Source organism: Aspergillus tanneri, assembly GCF_003426965.1.
Source record: "Aspergillus tanneri strain NIH1004 chromosome Unknown AapTan_1_pilon_pilon_pilon, whole genome shotgun sequence".
Classification (NCBI taxonomy): Eukaryota; Fungi; Ascomycota; class Eurotiomycetes; order Eurotiales; family Aspergillaceae; genus Aspergillus; species Aspergillus tanneri.
The window spans coordinates 336,810-357,611 of record NW_022984628.1 but is presented as its reverse complement, the minus strand read 5'-3'; the positions used below and the strand labels follow the sequence as shown (position 1 = coordinate 357,611).

General features: G+C 47.6%; 8 protein-coding genes across 8 annotated transcripts; 4 read left to right on the top strand and 4 right to left on the bottom strand.

Annotated features, from left to right (window-relative positions):
* Positions 1-1,331: 1,331 nt before the first annotated feature.
* On the top strand, positions 1,332-1,839 carry ATNIH1004_002184 (uncharacterized protein; the record flags this gene model as incomplete). Its single annotated transcript, XM_033566879.1, is given in 2 exon segments — positions 1,332-1,399; positions 1,419-1,839. The coding sequence occupies 2 exon segments, from the start codon at positions 1,332-1,334 to the stop codon at positions 1,837-1,839; spliced, it is 489 nt and encodes a 162-aa protein (XP_033428874.1).
* Positions 1,840-2,074: 235 nt separating this feature from the next.
* Positions 2,075-3,514, bottom strand: ATNIH1004_002183 (Zn(II)2Cys6 transcription factor domain-containing protein; the record flags this gene model as incomplete). Its single annotated transcript, XM_033566878.1, has 1 exon — positions 2,075-3,514. The coding sequence occupies one exon, from the start codon at positions 3,512-3,514 to the stop codon at positions 2,075-2,077; it is 1,440 nt and encodes a 479-aa protein (XP_033428873.1).
* Positions 3,515-4,259: 745 nt separating this feature from the next.
* Positions 4,260-5,443, bottom strand: ATNIH1004_002182 (alpha/beta hydrolase family protein; the record flags this gene model as incomplete). Its single annotated transcript, XM_033566877.1, has 2 exons — positions 4,260-4,660; positions 4,711-5,443. The coding sequence occupies 2 exons, from the start codon at positions 5,441-5,443 to the stop codon at positions 4,260-4,262; spliced, it is 1,134 nt and encodes a 377-aa protein (XP_033428872.1).
* Positions 5,444-6,265: 822 nt separating this feature from the next.
* ATNIH1004_002181 (MDR family MFS transporter) lies at positions 6,266-8,316 on the bottom strand (the record flags this gene model as incomplete). The annotated part of the gene is made up of 7 exons (XM_033566876.1): positions 6,266-7,368; positions 7,419-7,540; positions 7,592-7,755; positions 7,801-7,847; positions 7,900-7,999; positions 8,061-8,090; positions 8,152-8,316. 7 exons carry the CDS (start codon positions 8,314-8,316, stop codon positions 6,266-6,268), a joined length of 1,731 nt encoding a protein of 576 aa, XP_033428871.1.
* Positions 8,317-8,852: 536 nt separating this feature from the next.
* Positions 8,853-9,940, top strand: ATNIH1004_002180 (uncharacterized protein; the record flags this gene model as incomplete). Its single annotated transcript, XM_033566875.1, has 3 exons — positions 8,853-9,148; positions 9,480-9,639; positions 9,758-9,940. 3 exons carry the CDS (start codon positions 8,853-8,855, stop codon positions 9,938-9,940), a joined length of 639 nt encoding a protein of 212 aa, XP_033428870.1.
* A 1,842-nt stretch (positions 9,941-11,782) lies between these two features.
* ATNIH1004_002179 (beta-ketoacyl reductase) lies at positions 11,783-12,815 on the top strand (the record flags this gene model as incomplete). Its single annotated transcript, XM_033566874.1, has 3 exons — positions 11,783-12,003; positions 12,215-12,456; positions 12,535-12,815. 3 exons carry the CDS (start codon positions 11,783-11,785, stop codon positions 12,813-12,815), a joined length of 744 nt encoding a protein of 247 aa, XP_033428869.1.
* Positions 12,816-16,108: 3,293 nt separating this feature from the next.
* ATNIH1004_002178 (glycoside hydrolase family 76 protein) lies at positions 16,109-16,901 on the bottom strand (the record flags this gene model as incomplete). The annotated part of the gene is made up of 2 exons (XM_033566873.1): positions 16,109-16,702; positions 16,869-16,901. 2 exons carry the CDS (start codon positions 16,899-16,901, stop codon positions 16,109-16,111), a joined length of 627 nt encoding a protein of 208 aa, XP_033428868.1.
* A 1,230-nt stretch (positions 16,902-18,131) lies between these two features.
* On the top strand, positions 18,132-20,094 carry ATNIH1004_002177 (uncharacterized protein; the record flags this gene model as incomplete). Its single annotated transcript, XM_033566872.1, has 2 exons — positions 18,132-18,226; positions 18,963-20,094. 2 exons carry the CDS (start codon positions 18,132-18,134, stop codon positions 20,092-20,094), a joined length of 1,227 nt encoding a protein of 408 aa, XP_033428867.1.
* Between the last annotated feature and the right edge of the window lie 708 nt (positions 20,095-20,802).

Below are 20,802 nucleotides of genomic sequence, written 5' to 3'. Positions count from 1 at the left end.
TACAGTATTTATTGAACTATAGTTTACTGGAAAATTTCAGCGCAGCCCAGTTTGTACAGTAAAATTGGGGCTCTTAGAAAATAGGAATGGGTTATTGTATCACGCGCGATAAACTGACTAGCATGCTTTGTGATTGATAGAGATAATCATGCAGTCTCATACCTCTAGTGCTTTTATGTGATGAAAGGTGTTGTAAATACAAAAAATACGCCTATATGGACCATAATCATGGCTCTCCAAGAGTCCGTTTATTTGTATCTTCTATCTTCTCTAACAAAACAATGGTGTGGAGTAGTCGGCGGAGGCGAGAGTGACAAACTCCCAGTGCGCATATTCGCAATGTAGCAAAGCTAGCCACACACGAATTGGGCTAGAGTCCTCCATGCTGCATGATCCTCTCTCCACGTGGCCGACAGCTACGGAGAAGGCGAGTGACATTACTCTGTAGTCGGCTATTCGACGATACAGGCCCACTGAAAGAACCGTTGGTGCCTCAAACTCTATCGGCTGTCACCATGATGCCGAACGCCAACCATCGCACTAGCGCGCGACTATCTCAAGAGTAGAATAGCCAAACCTTCCATCCGAATGCACCTCACCATCTCCGTCACTAGCGATTGGTTCAGCCTTCCCTTATCATTCGAGACTACAGATGAGGTGAAAGTGGGCTCGCCTAGCCGCTGGGAAGCTAAACCACTTTCAGATAGTCAGGTGACGACCCGCCTACACACCCACAAATTTTTGGCTTAGCGGTCATTTTATAAGTAGTTGAATACTGGTATAAAACTGGTTATCAAGACTCAAAATGTTTTGAAAGATGGTAAGAGGAATGAAAGAAAAGCACCACTAACCCAAAAATATTTGTTGCATAGGTGGGTCCTCACATGACCTCTAAAAATGGTTTAGCCTACTAGAGGCTTGGCAGACCCACCTTCATCCCGTCTGCTCCCTGCTTATCATTCGGTGATCATGAAAACTGTGACCCAGTCCCCACATCGCAACACCGAAGGTGCATGTTGCCAAAACGCTCTGGAATGGAAGAGAGCCTTTGACAAGCCCGAAATACGAACTGTAAAGGACAAAAAATATAATTAAAAATCAAAAATGAGAAAACGCTGTACCCACCTTTCAACCGATGTCATACGCTCATGCGTTTGATAGGATTCCAGGTCCACAAAGTATAAAGGATCACCGTCACAATGAACCGTAGTATAGGTGTATAGTATTCACAAAACAAAAGCTCCAAAGAATAGAGGATATAATAGAACGTCCCAGGTTTCAGCCACCCTGTTCATTCTGACCTCCTAAGCGTCTCCAACGTTGTCGTCACTATGGCCGTTTTGATCGGACTAAAACTCCCTCGTGTCGCCCCCCTCGTCTCCTCGACCGCGGGCCTCATGTGCGCTTGGGACCAGCAGTTTGCCTTCTCCTCGTCTTGTTGATAAAGGATTTCGTCAAGATCCAACAGCCACAACGCTTCCTCACTTGTTCCCGGCCATCTTCAAGAAACTTATTTGGGTGGTCAGCATAATTCACCTACTTGGAGGCGTTCTCGGTCTCCTTAATGGAATCGGCCCCGCTGGCGCAGCACTTGATGATCAGACTCGATGGTGTTATCTCGCGGGTGGCCTGTTTGCCGCCGGTCACTTAGTGTACGGCAAGACCGCCATGCAGATCATTGGCACCATTTGGGATGCCTCCCTGCCGGGAAAGAAGAATCTAGGAGCGCTGCACCCTTGGCTCCGGCTGAATTGGTGGAGGATCATGACCGCCAACATACCCGCACTGCTCTTCTTCCTGACTGCATTAATCAGAGCAATTATGGTTCGTCAGGCCTAGTCGAGGGCTTTCCAGAGATGCCAAGGCCGGAAAAGAATTCCAGAAGTGGATAAAAAACAGTGTCTTCGACCACACCAGAGTGAACAAGAGTGTGGGCAGGGGGTGTCATTCAACATATCCAAAGTACAGAAAAAAGACGGGAGGTCAGGTGCACACGGTTCAGTGGGGAGACACATCCAGTATGTAGGAAAATAGACAGGATAAAGGCCACCATTAATATACATAGCCAGGTTCCTCACAGGATATTAAGTGCAATGAGGGTATTCCGTAACTTGGTTATTCGATTCATCAGAAAACATTCTTGGGACTGAACGGTGTTGACTGCACCAGATAGTAAAGAGTCTCCCGTTCCGTCAGTCAACACCATGTTCTCTGTATCTTTGTCGGCCTTTCGCTGGTTCTGTCCATCGAGACCCGCCGCTTTGACAACCTCGCCCATTCGGGTCAGGAGGTGTCTGGCCAGTTGTAGAATGAGCACGATCTGGAGGGCGGAGGAATGCGGAAGCGAGAAGGAGCCGACCTGGACGCCAGGCAGATTGACATAATCCCCTCGGGGCGTCACCGACGAGCGATCCAAGCACGCTTGCATATTTCCGAAAATATTATCGTATGTCTTGACGAGTCGGAGATAGCACGAGAGGGTCAGAAGACACGAACCCTGGTCGAGTCCAAACGCACCTGAGAGTCCCACATCCGACGTAGCAGTCTCCGATCCGCTCAAGCGGGCCGTCTCTAAGTAGCGGGGATACTGTCGGTTGAGAACCTCAATAAATCGTTGGGAAAGGTGGAAAGTACGATCAATAGCAAAGTCCTTGTCCTTCCAGCTGAGAGGCTCCGAAACGGACATCGGCGGTTTCGGCACTGTCATCTCGTGGGCGTAAAGTTCAACATTAAGTTCCGACAACTGTTGAACCATGCCCAATGCACACCGATTCTCGGAACCATCGTCTGCAGAGTGGCTCCCTGTTGATGCCGGAGACCAGTTGCTCGGGGCTACGGCGTCGTTGGAGGATAATAAAGCCCATTCTCTATTAAATACCTGCTGCCAGTTTGCTTGCTCTATTGCGTTAGTCGGGCAACCGCCGGCGGTCATCCCTAACCAATTTGGAGAACCGTTGGCCCCATCCGTAGTCGCTCCGCTATTTGGCTGAGCATGATAGTGATACTCTCTTGATTCTTGTGACGTAGGCGAAGGATAGCGATTCAGAGCACCAGGCGGAATCCAGCTTGAAGCGGGCGCCGTTTCGGCCTGAAGCATTCCCAATTCCAAATCGACAGGCATGTTGGAGGAATGCAACTGATCTAGTAGAAAACTGAATGAGCTATCGCTAATCTGATTAGTGGGCGATGGAACGGGACGTTCGTCTGCAAGGTAGCTCGTTATCAGTGACAATTCAACACCGTTTGGACAGGGACTATAAAGGTAAAGAAACGGGGCCAAACTGTTTGCTGGATCGCCCATGCTGCTCGGCTCTTGCAATTCCATCAGCTTCCTCCGCTGATTACTACTCCGCGGCGAGTCGACCGGCGATTTGCGATACCGCAACGACTGGCTCCAGCTGCAGGTGGCTTTGGCTCTAGAGCACCGTAGACACGGGCCACTGTCGGTATGGACGCAACGGAGCTTCTGGCCATGGCAGCGATCACACGCATGCCGCTGGGTGCGTTTGGTCATTTTGTGCTACTGGACATACCTCCGGTCGGGGATAGTTAATAATTAGTCGTTTTGTTACCTGCCAGGCAGAGACGAATAGAAGGCCGGCTGTTTGTCTTGTTTTGGAGGAAAAGGGTCGGTGGCTGACAAATCCAGATGCCTGCCACCTGCCAAAATCAGGCTAGATTGATCTTCGACCTGTGGAACCTTTGATGGCGCCACCTGCTTAATATGGCAATCCCCTGAAATGTCACGCTTCCCCACGGTGAAAAAAGACATACCCTTACACAGTTAAGCTATAGAGGATTTTATTCAAAAACAAGAAGCTAATATTATGATTTTTAGAAAAAATAACGAAATTGAAAACTATTTCTTGGCCCCAAAAGCGTTGACACTTGAAAAGATAGATAATTCAACAGAGAAACTAATGCTCAGCGTATTCCGGGCACCAAAAATATTTCTTCTGTCATCGTCAACACAGGAAATGTTTCTCATTATAACGAGAAAACAAACCCCGTCTAGTATGCACCAGAATAAATTAATATATTAGAAATACGGAAGCCAAATGATTTGAGAACATGTGTAGGAAAAGCATTGCTCTTAGGGGATAGCAAGGCAAATAAGGAGACCAGGAATGACCACAACAGTTGTTCCCTATCTATTGGATGATATAGCTAAAACAGCACACAAAAAAATTCAATATACCCTCTTGTGCCCATTGACAACCAATCGTGTTGCACTCCAAACTTCTCGTCCAAATACGAAACTATCCGCTGCATCGAGTACCCAAACGCCCCGATTTTAGCTTGCAACCCTCCAAACACCACGTCCGTTGCCACCCACTCCTCCTTTTGGTCATCGGGCAGATGCACAAGGGTCGCAGGATCTTGCGTGTGGTTGTTTCTGGGTCGAAATAGAAGGTGGAGCCGGGGTCGGTCACCAGCACCGGGCACTTCGCCGAGTGAAGCAGCTCACTGCCATCCTTGCATTTCATGGTGTAGTCTAGCATGCGTCGAATCACCTTCACGTCACTCTCGCGACCCATGGCCCATTTCATATGGTTAAATTCCCAGCGAGCTTGAAAAGTCCATCCGGATATGGATCTGATGAGGGCGTCAAAAACTCCCTCGCTTAACAATCCCGCGCTGAAAAGCCGCCACAACCAGCCTGGCATGCGGCCTGCGCAAAGCACTCCATAGAATAGAACCCATAAATACTGATGCACGCCTGGATGCGAGGGTCTACTGCCCCCCAAAGAGCATAGTATCCGCCCATGGATGCACCCGTGATGGCGATGTGGTCCAGATCGAGATCAGCCCCCGGATGGGCGCGTGCAAAATCCCACAGGTGGTCTAATACCCGGCCTACCACTACTTCCCAGTCAGGTCGCATGGGGAGTTTATCGCAGCGTAGGACGATTCCCTGACCCGGTCCGTCAAATGTGAGTACCGCGTAGCCTAGATAGGGTCCGACAGAGGCACTGATGAAGTAGATCTCTTCCTGGGTGGAATCTCCCTCGCCAGTGTTGACCAGAGTTGGCGTTTTCGGACCGTTCGGCAGACACTTACACTCGGGAGGCAGGTAGAGGTAACTGGGTAGTTTTATCTTGTTCTCGTAGGGGATGTTGAGAAAATGAACGTCGCCGTCGAGGTATTTCACTCCTCTGCGGAAATCGTCGATGGCTCGTTCCATCGTGGGTAACACATGTTTATCATGACCAATGGGACCCTCATTAAGCATGAACTGCGCGGCACGCAAATAGTTCGAGGCTCGTTGATATCCTCTACGAGCCGCTACACGATCGCCTGTGCTTTCTGCTTCCTGTGCGATTTGCTCGGCCTTTGTGCCCACCTCCGGCCAGGAGTTGTACCAGCTGTCGGGGTCCTGGTCTTTGATTTTGCTGGCAGCATCTAAGATCTCTGCAATCTCGCCTCCTTCAAAGGGCGTCATGCGAACTGGAAGAAAGGTGACTTGAAAAATTGAGTCATTTTGGCGATTTCGGAGCTGGACAGCTAGAATGGGGGAAGGAAAGGGAGGTTGAAGACAGAACCTCAGACATATCTGGCTGTATCATCTTATGAAATTGTGTTTTTCCTACAGTGCAAATGCAATTCGGCTGAATATTTCTTTCCACAATATGCAGGTAATCGCTGAGGTGTTCCCCGACGCCGATCAGAGCTGTGCGTTTGGTGATGGCAATATGGATCGGGGTTCGGCAGCCCACTAACGGCCTGGGTTTCGGCTGAACAGTTCTAATCTGCTTTCTGCAGTAATTGGTTATGAGAATTGAAAAAGGGAAACAAGTCAAGTACAACGAAGAAATACTCAGCAGTTATATTGGCCGTCGTGTATGATTAATAGTCCTTCCATTTGACATATGCTTTTTATTGTTCGGTCTGTCTGTAAATAAAGAAATCAGGTTAGCCCTGTTACATATTTCTAGCCATTTAAAATCCTTAAAGCTATTATGGTTTACATTATAGCTAGTACTGTATTACCAAGCCTCAAGCGACAGTTTTTAAGGTTAATCTATATACCTGAAGTCAAAGTCTCCGCCCTTTGCGTCTTTTATATTAACCTGATCATAAAATGACAATCTAGAGCTATTGAACACTCCGTCCAATCCAACAATAATCAGTAGAAAGAAACAGTCAGCTGTTTAACATAGCCTATAAAACTGCGTAAATCACATTGTAAACACCAATCGAATCAACCTACCTCACTGTATCATTAACCCAACCTCGACCTCACCAAACCCCACACAACCCGAACTCACGCAGCTGAATCATCTACCCCCCTCTCCTTCTCTTTATTTAATTCCTCTAACCTCGACGCCTCCTGCACATCCAAACCGGTCTTGTTCACCTTATGTTCGCGCGAAAGCACCTGCTTGCTTATCAACAAGCTCAACAGAAGCGCCACACCCGACAGAGCCGTATAAAAGATCCACTCCGCCTGGAGACTCTTATTATAGACGCTCGTCACCACATCCCTCTGCACCGTGTTTAACAATGTAATCGACTCCGCGGAGGTAGTCGCTCCACCAGAGGTAAACTTTGTCGCCAACTCCTCCGGCAGCGCAGCGCGGAGCTGATCCTCTTGTCCGGCGATACGGTTCTGGAAGATCACCCCGCCAAAGACAATAGACATGGCTGTGGCGATGTCGCGCGCGAAGAAGACTGTTGCAGCGGCGCTGGCGATATCCGCTGGTTTGGTCAGACTGAAGATCGCGATGATAGGGGCTTGGAAGACGGGTCCTAAACCGACTCCGGAGATGATCTGGAAGATGATGATGCGGGGCCATGAGGCGTAGGACTGGAGATTGATGTAAAGACCTAGACCGAGGATCATGAAGACTAGTCCGAAGTAGATAGGCGGCCGATACCGGCCTGTTTTACTGATGTAGACACCTGTGAGACTGGATACCACGCAGAGTGTGATGGCGACTGGGAGGAGATAGACTCCTGAAAGGATGGGACTCGCGCCCAGAACGGTTTGGAAGTATAGCGGTAGATAGTAGAGATTAGCGATGTAGACGGCGCCGTGGATGTACGCGATACCGAAGGTGGCCACGTTCGAGGTCGACTTGAACAGGCGCAATGGAGTGACGGGATACTTGGCCACCTTCCACTCGATAAGCGCATACACGAAGACTGTGGCGATTCCGAATACAATGAGGCAGACCACCGTCGCCGAACCCCAGGGGTAAGCGATTCCTCCGTATCCTAGGCCCAGCAAGAACATGACAGTCGCCCCGACAATAGCAATGGTGCCGAGCCAGTCCATGGCCAGTAAGCCTTTCACGATGGGCGTCTTGGGCGTCTCAACCCGGAGGAAGAAGAACACAAATATCCCAGCCAAACCAGCAATTGGTACTGAGTAAATGTTAGTGCGAGTTTGACTGTTGTTGATAGAGGCGGCTTACGATTGATCCAGAAGCACCATTTCCAGCTCACGAAGCCCGAAAATGCGCCGCCGATAATGGGTCCCAGGCCACAGGCCAAACCCCACACTACACCCAGGACGCCATAATACTTGCTTCGATCGCTGGCATCATGGTCAGTGTGAAAAATCCGAATTGAAAACGTGATATCCTACCGTGGACTGAAGACATCTCCGATCACTATAGCAGATAGACCCAAGATGCCTCCTCCACCCGTACCCTGGATAACACGGCCAGCGATCAACATGTCTATATTGACTGCCAACGCTCCGATCAGCGATCCGATCCAGAAAATAAAGATAGCTAGGAGTAGAATTGGCTGGATATCTTAGCAATGAACACAACCTAGGAAGCCACAACATACCTTGCGACCGAAGATGTCGCTGATCTTGCCAAACGGCGGGGTGGAAGCTAGACTTATTGTAAATATTGGATTCATTTGGGGAGCGTGAGAGCGACATACCCGCAGCCGGGAGCAGATATGCAGTTCCAATCCATGTAAATTCTAACTCGCTGCTGTTGAAGGCTTTCGAAATGGAGGGTGCGGCGGTAGACACGATTGTCTTTAAAATATTAGCTTTTGCATTGATACTCAATAGCCGTGGTTAGGGTAATTCTATATACCTGCTCGAGTGCCGCAATGAAGGTCGAGATCTGAATAATTGTATCAGCACGATGTTATAACACGTAATTATCTTCAGATTAATGGACATACGCTGAGAGATAGTACCAGAAGGAATATCTGAAGACTAGTCAACTTCTCTCCATCGTCTTTCCCCTCATCGCTGCTTTCTGGAGAGGCCGCCGGATCATCCACGGTGACCTTCTCATGAGGAACATCCAGGTTGGACTCCGTCGAGCTGGTGGTATCAGCTGTCATTTTGTGTGGCTTAGGCTCTGATGGTCACTCAATCAACGACAACCTTGCCTGTCTGTGATCAAGGGTCAAGGAGAGGTCAAAACAGCAGATTTCACCAGATGTCAGAAGCAATATCGTTGAAAACTGGCTGTCTTCCAGGTCAACCCCTCTTTCACCGACCAGTTGATTTCTAATGTAGTCGGAGGTGGTATGGATACAGAATGCTTAGAAACGCAATAATACAATTAGATTAACCGTCTGATTGGTAATTTTGGCCCTGTGAAGGCCAACTTTCGGACGTCGTGCCAGAAGAGCATTGATGGTGATTAGGGTTCGGTGCTGAAAGGGGTTAGCGCTGAACCCCGACCTCCGACCACCGAATTGTCGGCGTTGGCGGAGGATGCACTAGGCAGACGGTGTGGATGGTTGTTGTTCCCTCGACCCGATGGTGGCCATGAAGATATTATAATGTCTTTTTCTCGCGAACTATCATCATTTGATCTGGTTGAGATCTATGCCCGGTTCAATTGGTACTTCTGCATGAGGATGCCTTAACCATGGGCCCAATCTCAGAGCAGACAGAATCCCTCGAGGCCTTCAGTCAGGCGCTCCACGCCAATTGGATCATCAAACAGCACGATCTGACCGTGGAATTGTATGTCCATGGCCTGGCCACCTTGCGCGCCATTGCGACGGATCCAGAATTTGCTAGCTTCCACCATCTGGAGGAGCCATATCTCAGCCGACTGCATATGGTGGCGAGTCTGGGCTGGGTGGAGGCATTCATTGAGAATGGCAAAGTAGTGAATGTCGCAGAGGATGGGAAGCCTACGTATAAACCGTCGTATGCGGCGTACGTGAAGGATGGAGGGGAGTTGGACCGGGCATTTTCTTGATGCCGCTCTCTACTAGGTATTCGCCTAGTTCGCCCTGAAGAAGTAGTATCGGCCTTCAGTCTAGGTCCACTTAGGTTTTTGAGAAATAACATCGGCCGTTCGGCCCTTCGCCTGATGGCGCTGGGATCCATGGTTACACAAGACATCATAAATGCGGCGTATATATATCCCAGTTACAATAGGAAGCCAAGCGGTCATCCAAGTGATAAAGAATTTCAATTCTACAGCCTACTTGTGTTCATTCTCTGCATTTCTATAGTTTCAATTTCCACTGGTACCGAACCCCAGCCTACTGGGCTCCATCAAAGATCGACTAATCCGCATAGCGGTAGCTCATTACCGCCACCCTAACATCCCCGAGGCGGAGTCCCACCGTTGGGCCACGGAGAATCACTGTGCTAGGGCGGCCCAGATCCACGCCAGACATGGAATTGAGGGATATGGCATGGTAAGTGGAAGCGCTAGCTGGAGACGGAACCGCCCGCCCTCGAAGCGTTCGGGCCCTGAGCCAAGAGTTTAATACCCATCTTTGGGGGAAGTGGACCATTGACGACCACGACGTGCAGGTGGAGTTTTATTTGCGCAGTCTGGAGAGCCCGTTTGTGAGTGGGAACAATATCGTCGCCAACCTCAGCTGGGTAGAGGCATATGTGCAGAATGGACAGGTCGTTAACTTGGGATCTGATGCCAAACCCACCTATCCGAGCTTCGATGTCCTCGCAGACTTTACTACCAAACGGCTCCATTAATAACTCCATGGACAGAACAAGAACCACTTAGTGTAACGCTGTTGGCCATGATTGAACAACCAAGGTCAAATTAAAGAATACTGGGTTACATCCTCCTTAATTTGAAACGCGCAGAACAGTCGTTTTCTCAACTATTGCTCATCTGGAAATTGCGGTATAGTGTATCTAAACCACCTCTAAATCAAGTGGGCCTATACGAGGAGACAGAATGGCTTTAGCTGGGCTCTACCTACTCTAGATCACTTGTTTACCCCCACCGTGGCTAGTGTGGCCCTGCTTTAGTGTTGGTGTTGGGCCACTATGATGCTTCCAGACACATCTTTCGCAGATGACGGATGACAATTTTTTATTTTTTTTTTTAAAAAAAAAAACAAACCGCAGAGAAAAATATGTAATAGACTTTGTGCAAGACCGTTATCTTTCCTGATTGGAGAAAACATTCCTCTCCTCTTGGGATACACTTTCCCTTTACATTAGCGCAGCGCATATCACTCCTTTCCGACACCAAGTGGCTTAGATTAATCTGATAGACAGTCTAGCACTCCTTCAGATCACATCATCGGAGATACGCATGCAATTTTCAGGCTTCGCTTCGCAGTAGGGTCCATCTTACTTCCATACGATTGGTTCTCTCTCCTCCCTTTCTGCAGAATATGCAGCAGGGTTACTCCCTGTAGCCATGGCACACTTTAATGCTCGTGTCGTGGCCTCCGCTCTGGCACATGTTGCAGGGATCCTTCTTCCCTGTGATTTCCGTCACTCATGGCTGTGCGGTGCTTTTCGTGGTCTGGATGAGCTCTCTGTTCTAGCTAATTATCGTCAGCTCGTGTTCTTCCCGCACGCTTCAAACAAGGGGCGGCTAGAGAGGGGGTGAAATACAGAGGATATATGATACTTAAGGATTACCTGTGCGGGACTTGCGACGGACAACTGTCGTGCTTCTCCACTGGCTCTAAGAGAATGCTGTTGGTAATCTGATTGACAGCCCAGGTCATTGGCTTACACAGTCGGCAATGGACACAGCCCAATTCCGCCGCGCCTGTGACCGGTGCCACGTTCAGAAACTGCACTGTAGACGCGAGGGAGGTAACAGTTTTGCCCGCTGCATCAAAGCCGGGGTGCCATGTGTGTTTAGCCCTTCCCTGCGCATGCGAAAAACCCGACCACCCCCTGCTCTCAGACTACCGATCATCCTCTCCAGAACCCTGCGGGGGCAAACCCCAGGTGTGCTGCATATATCGGCGTCCAGGTATCCACCAATGGCGCAGAAATTGTGACAGCCCAAGAAGGTATTTCACGCCCCACGTCACATGGCATGCTTCCTATATCCCTGTCGGTCGGGCTTGTGTAGTCCTTGGTACCATGACAGATGGAAACGTTCCAGACTACTCCGACTGCCTTGGTGTTTACAGCCGAATTATCGATATCAGTCTAAATGAGGCCGACGATACCACTGTCCTAGCCCCAAAGAAATGGACTAGAAATATTTCTAGGTCGTCACTCAATATAGCCGAGTTGAGCGGAAAAAAGTCAGCAACGGTTAATCGGACATTCCAAGAGGCCATGAAGCGGTGTTTTACATTCAACCAGAACCTCTACATGTCTTCGCAGCCGGAGAAGTCAATGCTGTATTCCGATTGGAAAGCGCGTGGTGGAACTTGGTAATGGCATGACAATCAATGTATGAGTACCAGAGAAGGAAACTCCATTATCATCACAGACGCTCATACTAAAATCCTCTAGGCAAAGTGTATAACCAAACCGAGATACCAATTCTGCCCCAATGGGTTATATGTAATTGCAGGAGGTCTTGGTGTGTTGTGTCGCACTTTTGCACGGTGGATGGTGAGCAGAGGAGCGGGGAATCTGATTCTTCTCTCTCGTTCGGGAGCGCAAACATCTGCTGCCAAGAGCTTTGTTTATGAGCTCAAAGGGCAGGGTGTATGTGTTGCCACTCCAAAAGTGGATATCAGTGATCTCGCAAATCTCAAGGAGTCCTCGATTGTCTCTCCCGCACGATGCCTCCAGTGCGAGGTTGCATCCAAGCCACTGTTGCTTTACAGGTTAGTAACCTTCCCATCACCAACACATAAGAAGCAGGAATGGATTAATGATATCATCTGCAGGGCAATCTCTCGAGAACTTGACCCACGAGAATTGGATAGTCAGTACGAGCTCCAAAGTTACCGGATCCTGGAACCTTCATGAAGCCCTCCCTCACGGCTTGGACTTCTTTGTGCTTTTGGCGTCTGTCAACGGAATATTTGGTAACAGGGCTCAGGCCAACTACGCCACTGGGAATACTTTCAAAGATGCTCTAGCCCATTATCGACTGGTGCATAGGCAAAAGGCTGTCTCCATTGACCTGGGATTGATGGTCTCGGAAGGAGTTGTCGCACAAAACGAACTCATCGCTCTACTCGACCACTATTGTAATCTGTCTCTCCCATTACTTTCGGCAGACGATGCCCAGGTCATTGTTGGCATTGAGATGTCGTCCACGGTAGTAGCAAAGGGTATTGACCTGCACCACTCTATCCGCCGGCCAATATTCAGTCACTTGTTCCAGATAGGGCCTAATAGATCCCAAACAGTGGTTGATAATACGAACACTGCAGCTATTAATAGATCGACTGCGCTCAAGGTTGCTATGTCGCCAGACGAGGCAGCCAAGTTTTTAGGCATGTCATCGTCTGATGTCGAGCCGAGCAAGCCGATCCATGCCTATGGTATTGACTCTCTTGTGGCTGTGGATCTCAAAAACTGGTTTGAGAGGGAAGTTGGGGCAAATGTATCCGTCTTCGATTTGATGGGGAATTTGTCATTTCGTCAGTTGAGTGCGTTGGCAGCTGAACAGAGCCGTTTTCGTTCTTAGGCTTCAGCCATCTTGTTCTTCTCCTTGGGGAGTTTTTTTTGGCGTGTATTACCTGCGGCGTGGCCAGTATAAAGAATAGCTGGCAAATACAAGGTTGTTATTTGGCTAAAATATGTAGCATGACGACCATCTGGATTCATTCGTTACCAACCTTGAATTGGCAAAAAAATATTTATCATTCTAGTGATATAGTAGTGATGCATCCCCGGAGAAGGGAGGGGTAGATGATGCTCAGCTGCGTGTCTATTGCGTAAATAATTTGCGCATTTGCGATTCAAGCATCTTCCCCTCATTCTGGCAGCCAACGTTATGTCGACTGTGTCTATAGTGGCAGAGAGAGCAGCAGATATCATTAGATCTGATAATTTAGCATTCATCGGCTATGAAGGATATATTTTTATTTCATTGTAATCGATTAGTACATTACTATGCTATTCGTTTGTATATATAGTTAGTCAAATATTGTAGAAGTGAATTTGGGTATAATACTATCTATTTACCTCTTGTCTAGGCAAATGTGAGGCCTAAGTCCGACTGCGTGGTGGTACTGAGCTTTACCACTACACCACAGCCAAAAGGCGTAAATCGATGACCGAACAGTCACTAAGTACTGCGTACTATATAGCAAGGTCAGGTCCGTGACAGCAAACTAGTAATCAATGTTGCCATATAGATATCAATGTGCCCAAATGGAATAAATACCCTAGAATACCATAGTACCATACCATACCAGATGGCACCTTCCAGAGCCAATTTATTATGGAAGATGGGAGCAATGAAGGGCGCGTTGTCCATAACAAGAACAAACTTTTCAGCCGCGTACTGTCCAAAGTGCTGGAGGAGATGGCTCCATAGAATCTTCAAATATAGTAGCATGAGTGGAACACTGAAAGATACGATAGAGAATCATGCCATCTTGGGCATATGCGGGCAAAATCTGGTAATGCCAATCGCAATGAAACTTGAAATACCTGGAGTGGTGTTCCGTCCAGGGGAGACCATACTTATCTAAATCCGACCCGTTTATCACATCCAGACTCATCCACGAAGGCTAGCTCATATGAATGGAACTTGGATACATGGAAGTACTGATCCCGCAATTCCCGGTTACACTCTTTTGCATTTGTGGAGGTATCTTTTTAACCAACCAATTGAGGAGAGGACTGTCAGGACCTAGGTCGAACCCTGCCTGAGGCACCAAGTCTGCTTTATTCACTGTTGATCCCACAATGTAGAGAATTCCCACATTTCCTGTACGATAGAATTCTTTCTTCCTTCCTTCCTTCCTTCTCTACGTTTGATGTTTTGTTAGATCGCCACCTTAGATAGAATCTATCCATTTTACCAAGGTGTACAGGATCATCACAAGGACCTTAATACTACACGTTAAAATTGAATTCATCCCATAAGGAGATTTCCATTTCATTTAAGTGCAATGCAAAATTTTCCAGAAGGTAATCATAAAGAACCTCCAGCATATGAAGTGTAATAAGAGGCCGTCGTCCAGCACGAATTGGAATGGCTCTGGCACTTCCAAAGTGCTCAAGTTTTGATCGGATATAATAAACTGCTTCCTGGTTACAATGAGTTGTGCTGGCAATAACAGATATTTTTTGGCCGCTGTTTAACATATCACAAATAAGTTTAATTTTTGTTCTTCGAGCCTTGGTGCCATTTTATTTTTTTTATTAATGTTATCGGTATTTGATATGGATGGAGAGCCAACAAGAGTGTAGACAAAACCTGCCTTGTGCAGTAATTTCAATACATACGGTATTAATTTGTTCACCATTTAGTACCATTACAAAAAACTTATTAGCAAAAATTATTCCTGGCCTAGCCGTATAGGTACTAGCGCAGATCAGCTTTTATTAAAACAAAGTCAAAGAGTGTTTAGGTGATAGACTGATTTAGCAGCAGGCTGTAAAGTACTGTTTGATTTTCTGGGGGGTCTGAATTGATTGTATTCAGAAGGATATTCTGCCCAACCCCTCTGAGAGACATTGGATATGTCGGAGCGTACCGCCATACATGGGGGCGCCCTGTTCGACCTCGCTTAGTCATCATTTATGTAAGCTAGTTCTTAGTAGTGTCAGATATACGGCTAATCCCGAAGAGGAAATAGAGTACGATTGGTAAAAAGGTCTTATTTGAATGAATTGAGCTGGTTGGGCTCTTCTTGATTATGTTGATTCCTCTTGTTGTTTTCGTTGTGTGCTCCGCGGAGGTTTTTACCCTATCTAGTCACATGATTCTGGTCCACCAAAGGCCATATTATTTGACAAGTAGTTAACTAGTAGCGGCCACCCGGCCACCCATTCAATAGAACAAGCAATCGCTCCAACAAATTATATAGACCACGCGATATCACGCTGCCCTATCAGGAATCGATTAGGCTGTACGGAGTAGTGTAGGCCGTCAGCTTTACTCAACTAGGAAGTTTGGGGTGTCGGAAGAACAAGGGGTGTGGTTGGTATACTACTCCCCAGATATTTCGGAGAGTGCTTGATCAGAAAAACCATTCATTCAACAAACAAAGCAGTGATTTGGTGACACTTTGTCTTCTCGGGTCCTTGTAGAAAAAACTAATTTGACTACCAAAAGAGACAAGTAAAATGAGGGAACAGTACTATAGAGTTCACGAAGACAGTAAAGTACTGCCAATCAATACAAGAATCATGCAAAATTATAGGCAGATTGTACTTTATATAACTTCGTGCTCCGTGCCAAGGAGAGGGATATAATGCACATAAAATTATACCTAGTAATTGGTGGATAACGATTAACATAATTAGTTGGCATTCCTTCGCGTCTGACGTTGACCTCTTGGCTCCAGCTCAAGAGTTTGCCAAGCCTTTCCTTGGTCAACGGGTGTCCCGGCTCGGATGGAAATTAAGCCCCGGAACACCGAGGTGGGGCGAACCGGAAGGGTCTAACTTCTATTTTCGATTGTGGAAAGAGTGGGCAGCAGAACCAATGTCATGACAGGAAATTATACTGAAAGATATAGGGTGCCTCAATGCCCAGGGAGAAGAGAGGATTGTGGAGAGCCCTGGGGTTCAAACAAATCTATTGTCTCAACCTTATTACTGAGAACTAACTAAGCCAGAAAAAAAAAAGTTTCCATTCAACGTCGCCGTCGATACCCAAGCCAGGACTCTACTAATGATCCGTCCTGCGATGAAGGATCGGCGAAGACCGAAGCCTCCCCATCTCGTTTGTCCTTCTCTTATTACCAGGTAAATGTACACAAATTGATCGTCGCGTAATAGGTTCTTCCAGGCAACCGAATTTCAATGGCCCCAAGCAACCCAGAGCACCATAGCAATCCACGTTACCCCAATAATTATAGTCAATATCCATGCTCCAACTCGGTCTTTGGTGGTTATTGGTGGTAATTCTGATAACGGGTCATCCGATTCTGAACTTTGTCCCGTCCCTGCATTGGGATCACTCTTGCTCACACCTCCAGTCTTGGAGGTTACAGGGCCCTTGGTTGACTGAAGCATAATATTTGCTGTAAACACACTCAGTGCACTCATCTGCTCCTCCAGCCCCGCCTTTCCATCCCAAGTATCTTGATACCATCGCACTCCGCAGACAGTTTTATCAGCCCCTCCAGAGCACTGCTTTGCTGCAGCTTCTGCCGATCCTTGAAGCTTGGGGAGAATTCGGGAAGCAGTAGATGGAACCAGTTTAGAAGTAAACGCCATCCAGACAGATAGGAAGCCCTTGAAACACATCTGGTTGCGATCACAGCTCTCAATAGGCTCGCATGCAACTTCTGACATGATCAAGCCATCATTATATTGCTGCGGGAAGAAATTTCGGAGCGACATGTTGAGCAGGCCATTAACACCAGTAAGCCATTTCTGATCCCCGTTTGTCTATACATGGGCTTTAGCAAGGCCTCTCTTTTCTGCCACCGGTAGGGAGAGATCGCGTGTAGTGTTACGATGTCAAGGAAGCCACTCACAAAGTTATACATATATGCTGCCCCGCTAAGAAATGTGCCATAATTATATGTCCACTGATCATTTCCTTGGTCCTTACAATCGTGATCTGCATTCGTTGTATCGGCAACATTCCATGTTTCTATATTCAACAGAGGTGTAGTGGCCGCCCAGTCCCAGATCTTAGTGGCCCAATCTGCATAGGTTTGATTCCCTGTATACCGAGCTAACCGAGCTGCGAGCTGGAATAGTCCTCCATTTGAAATGGAGTTTTTCAGTTGGTACCCTTTCTGCCATGTGTGGATCTGCCAATGCATTCCACCGTGACAGGTTTGGGTGTCCCATCTTCTGACTTGATTATTGAACACTCCTTGGGCGAGAGACAACCACGACGGTCCATTAGAGACATCCGGAAATTTCGTCTCTGCGCCTGTCATGGCGGCGAGTCCCCAGAACATTTGGTCATCGTTTCCCTGTCGCAAAATAAAGCTCGGTCAATTGGATGTCCCTGCGCAAGAATATCATGGTTGTATAGTAGTACATACCAGGTAAAGACTACTATTGGAAGGTAGGTAGTCATTTCCGTCTCCTCTCTGCCATTGAAGCCCCTGTGTTACAGCTGCATTATTCGAGGTGTCCCCAGTGACACTCCAATACTGAACCAGTGTCATAAACATTGCGCCCGCTTCCCACCACGTTCCGTCCAGGGTTCCAGGGGTTTGTCCGGACTCATTGCCATGGTAATATTGCATCATCCCGTACGCCGCCGTGCTGGCTGCATTTTTTAATGATTCTATTTGGTGTCTGGATCAAAAATCGGCAACGAAAAAAGGCGGTTAACAAGCTCACTTACCGTCATTGTGCACATCTAACTGAATAGCCGAGACAGTACAGTATGCGAGTAACAAAGTCAGCCATATGAAAAAAAAGGGATAAATAAACTGAGAGGGCCTCATAATTAAAGGATTTAGTTGAGGAGCTCGTCAAAAGGAATATAGCGTATAGGGTGCGAAACACAAGTAAAGCAGAGGGGGGTTGAACTGTATTACGGCAACATTTCTGGAAAAATAAAACTGTTTCTTCCCCTATATCTGTACGGTACCTGTGGAACCCGTAAAACCTAGGTTGCTACCTATTTATTAGTCACAATAGCATCCTGTCCAGGGCCAATGAGCAGCGCTATATTTATGAATCAACTGGGGTTCGGCTGAGAAGATTCCTCGTGAATATGCTACAGACTCGGCTGTATATTACTGGATCTGCCATGCTGCGAAATACTACTGATATTGTTGAATCTTCGTGAGGATTTGCCTTAAGAGGATGGCTACCATCTCCTGATATACTGGAAGGACTACGATGGCAGATGGACTCTCTGCTAATACTAGCTGTGTTGGTCGGACGCGAGGCCAACGATGTGTATCCCCTTTCTTTGAAGAATAGGAGCGCTAAGCTAATAAGGTGTGCTGTCCTGATGCCTGAACCAATGTAACGCTGAGCTGGGATGGTTAGAGCGCTGAAGTATCCAATAAATAGAGCATATGGGTCATGGAGCTGTGAACTTCAACCGACCCGGTTGAGATTAGCACTCTACTATTTCTTGCGAGGAAAACAGTCCCATAGGTCTTTTTTCAACTTGTCCATGGCTGCCTATTCTATCCACCATCGGATAACATTTGAATTAGAGTAAAGTACCGGCCCACCGACCCAAACATCAGGCATGATGGACCTATCTCTCAGCTCACACTCCACTTCGGATACGGGACAAAACCCTGGCTAGAGCGCTAGTGACGCTCCATAAGCAAAGGCATTACTGCCTATCAAAAATTTCTGGATGTACGGGTTTCCTCGGGTAACGTAGCATTATCTGTGGGACTAGTTTAGAGCATCTAGCGAGTAGTAGTCAAGGCCGTGTTGCCCTAGAGGTCAAGGAGAAGTGTCCCGCGTCCCCAATAACTCCTCTAACTGCACAGAATATGGAGCATACCGGCACCTGAACTCATTTACTGGCATACTCGTTGTGCATGCCAGATAGCAAGAGTTTTCATGATGGCATCAAGAGTTAGCTCCTTATTTCCAAGAAGGAAGACTCGTTTGGTTCTTCTGGGAGCCATTCTGATTTTCCAAAGCCTCCTATTATATAGTGCAACGAGACTACATCTCTCAGGAGAGATACACATCACCAAATATTTCACAGTAAGTCCTCTAAACAGTCCCGTCCCGCCATAAACAGCAACCCTTCTGACCCCTTTGCCCTTCCTGACGAGCAGTGGGAAACACCGGGGTTTGCATATTTCAACAACCAATTCATTTTACACCTCGCGTCTGCTGTCCATAATCCACTTCCATCTCGCAAGCTTCTTTCTCCAGGCGTCACCTGTCCAGCTGTGCGGGGTGTGCAGGAAGAACAGATTATCCCAATCACTGATATATTCGACGAAGTCGGTTTGCAAGCTTTGGGTTACGAGACCGATCCCCTACGGTGGTCTGATGTGACAAACAACGTGAACTCCACCCGACGCGTTCGGTACTACAGAGAAATCACTGAATCGCCGGACTGTGTAATTCAGGCTTCTGCATCTACTGAGTCCTACTGGAAATGGAGCGCCATCCGATTCACCCTTGAAGCTTTCATTCTTCCATTCACTTCGAGTCCATGGCGTTCCGCGGCCCGTCAGTTCCAGCTTGCCCGTCCCCTCCAGAAGTGTGTTGACAGCATCCTCCCGGATGTCGTGCCACATGCTATAGCCATGCATTTACGCATGTGGCCGTCTGATCTATCATTTGGTCAAGACGATGCATGCCATACAAACGAGGTCCCAGTCCTGAAGTACATCTATTCCAAATGTGCCTGGACAGGATCATATTTGTACCAGAATATTATGCGTGTACAGAACAACGATAAGCAGCCCGTCATCATTGCTACGGATGACCGGCGGCATTCTACAGTATTGGAGCTAGTCCGACTACTCGGTCCGAGAGCCCATTTCATGGAGATGACTCAAACATGCAAGGCGGCTATCCAAGACGCATATCCCCATACAGAGACAGAGTGGCGGATAGCAGCATATTGGCCGATAATCGAGGCTGCTACGATGGTGCAAACGGAGATATTTGTGGGGTCGTTCTGGTCAACGTTTTCACAGCTCGTCGCGGTCCGTCGACACCAGACCGAACAAACGTTCTTCGTTCAGAATCGCCTGCAGGAGCTTGCATGGCAACGCCGATGGCTGCTTATCACGCTGTTCGCAGTAGGCATAGTTCTGGGGTCAACTGGGATTGTTCGTCGGTTAAAGAGACTATTCTGCTCTGGTGCAGAGCCTACCTAACATTCTGCCGCTCTCCTAGAGAACTGATTCAATAACTAAATATATCCATTGTTATATAATATATTCTCCGTCAATACAATCGACCGCAGTCATGATGTGACTTCCCAAAATGATGAAATTGACCTGAGATAGCTGCCGACCCAATCACCGTGGTGTCCATATTGGGGCTAGCTGCCGGGTTTAACATTAGCCGTCTTACCGTTCTTGTAATTCGCCTTGGTTTCTTGTCCGCTGCCTAGTTTATTCTACCAGGCTAATCATCCTCTGGTATATCGTAGCTGCCTGCTTGATCCATGATCATGGAATGGCGGAGTAACCCCGCATTTACTTCATCAGTGCTAGGACTGAACTACTGATTGTTCGTGTCGTCGGATGTCAGCAGTTTGGTATACTAAATATAGTCCATCTATGAGTTACGGTAGATAGTCTTGGCATCAATCAAATTATCACTGGTCGGAAATTCCGACGGCTCCCCATACCGATCCCAGTATCCACTACCCCTCTGAAACGATCGATGAACCCTGCCAAGTGAGAGCTCGGAATATGTCATTGTGGAGTATGCAACGGTCTGATACGAGATTATCTGAAACATGATCCGTGATCTGTAGATTGTCCGGATCAATGGCTAATCCATTCGTCAAAATTCTATGAACTTGTTACATCCTAGGTATGAAGTGCCAGGATACACTGGCTTCGCCACAAAGGCAT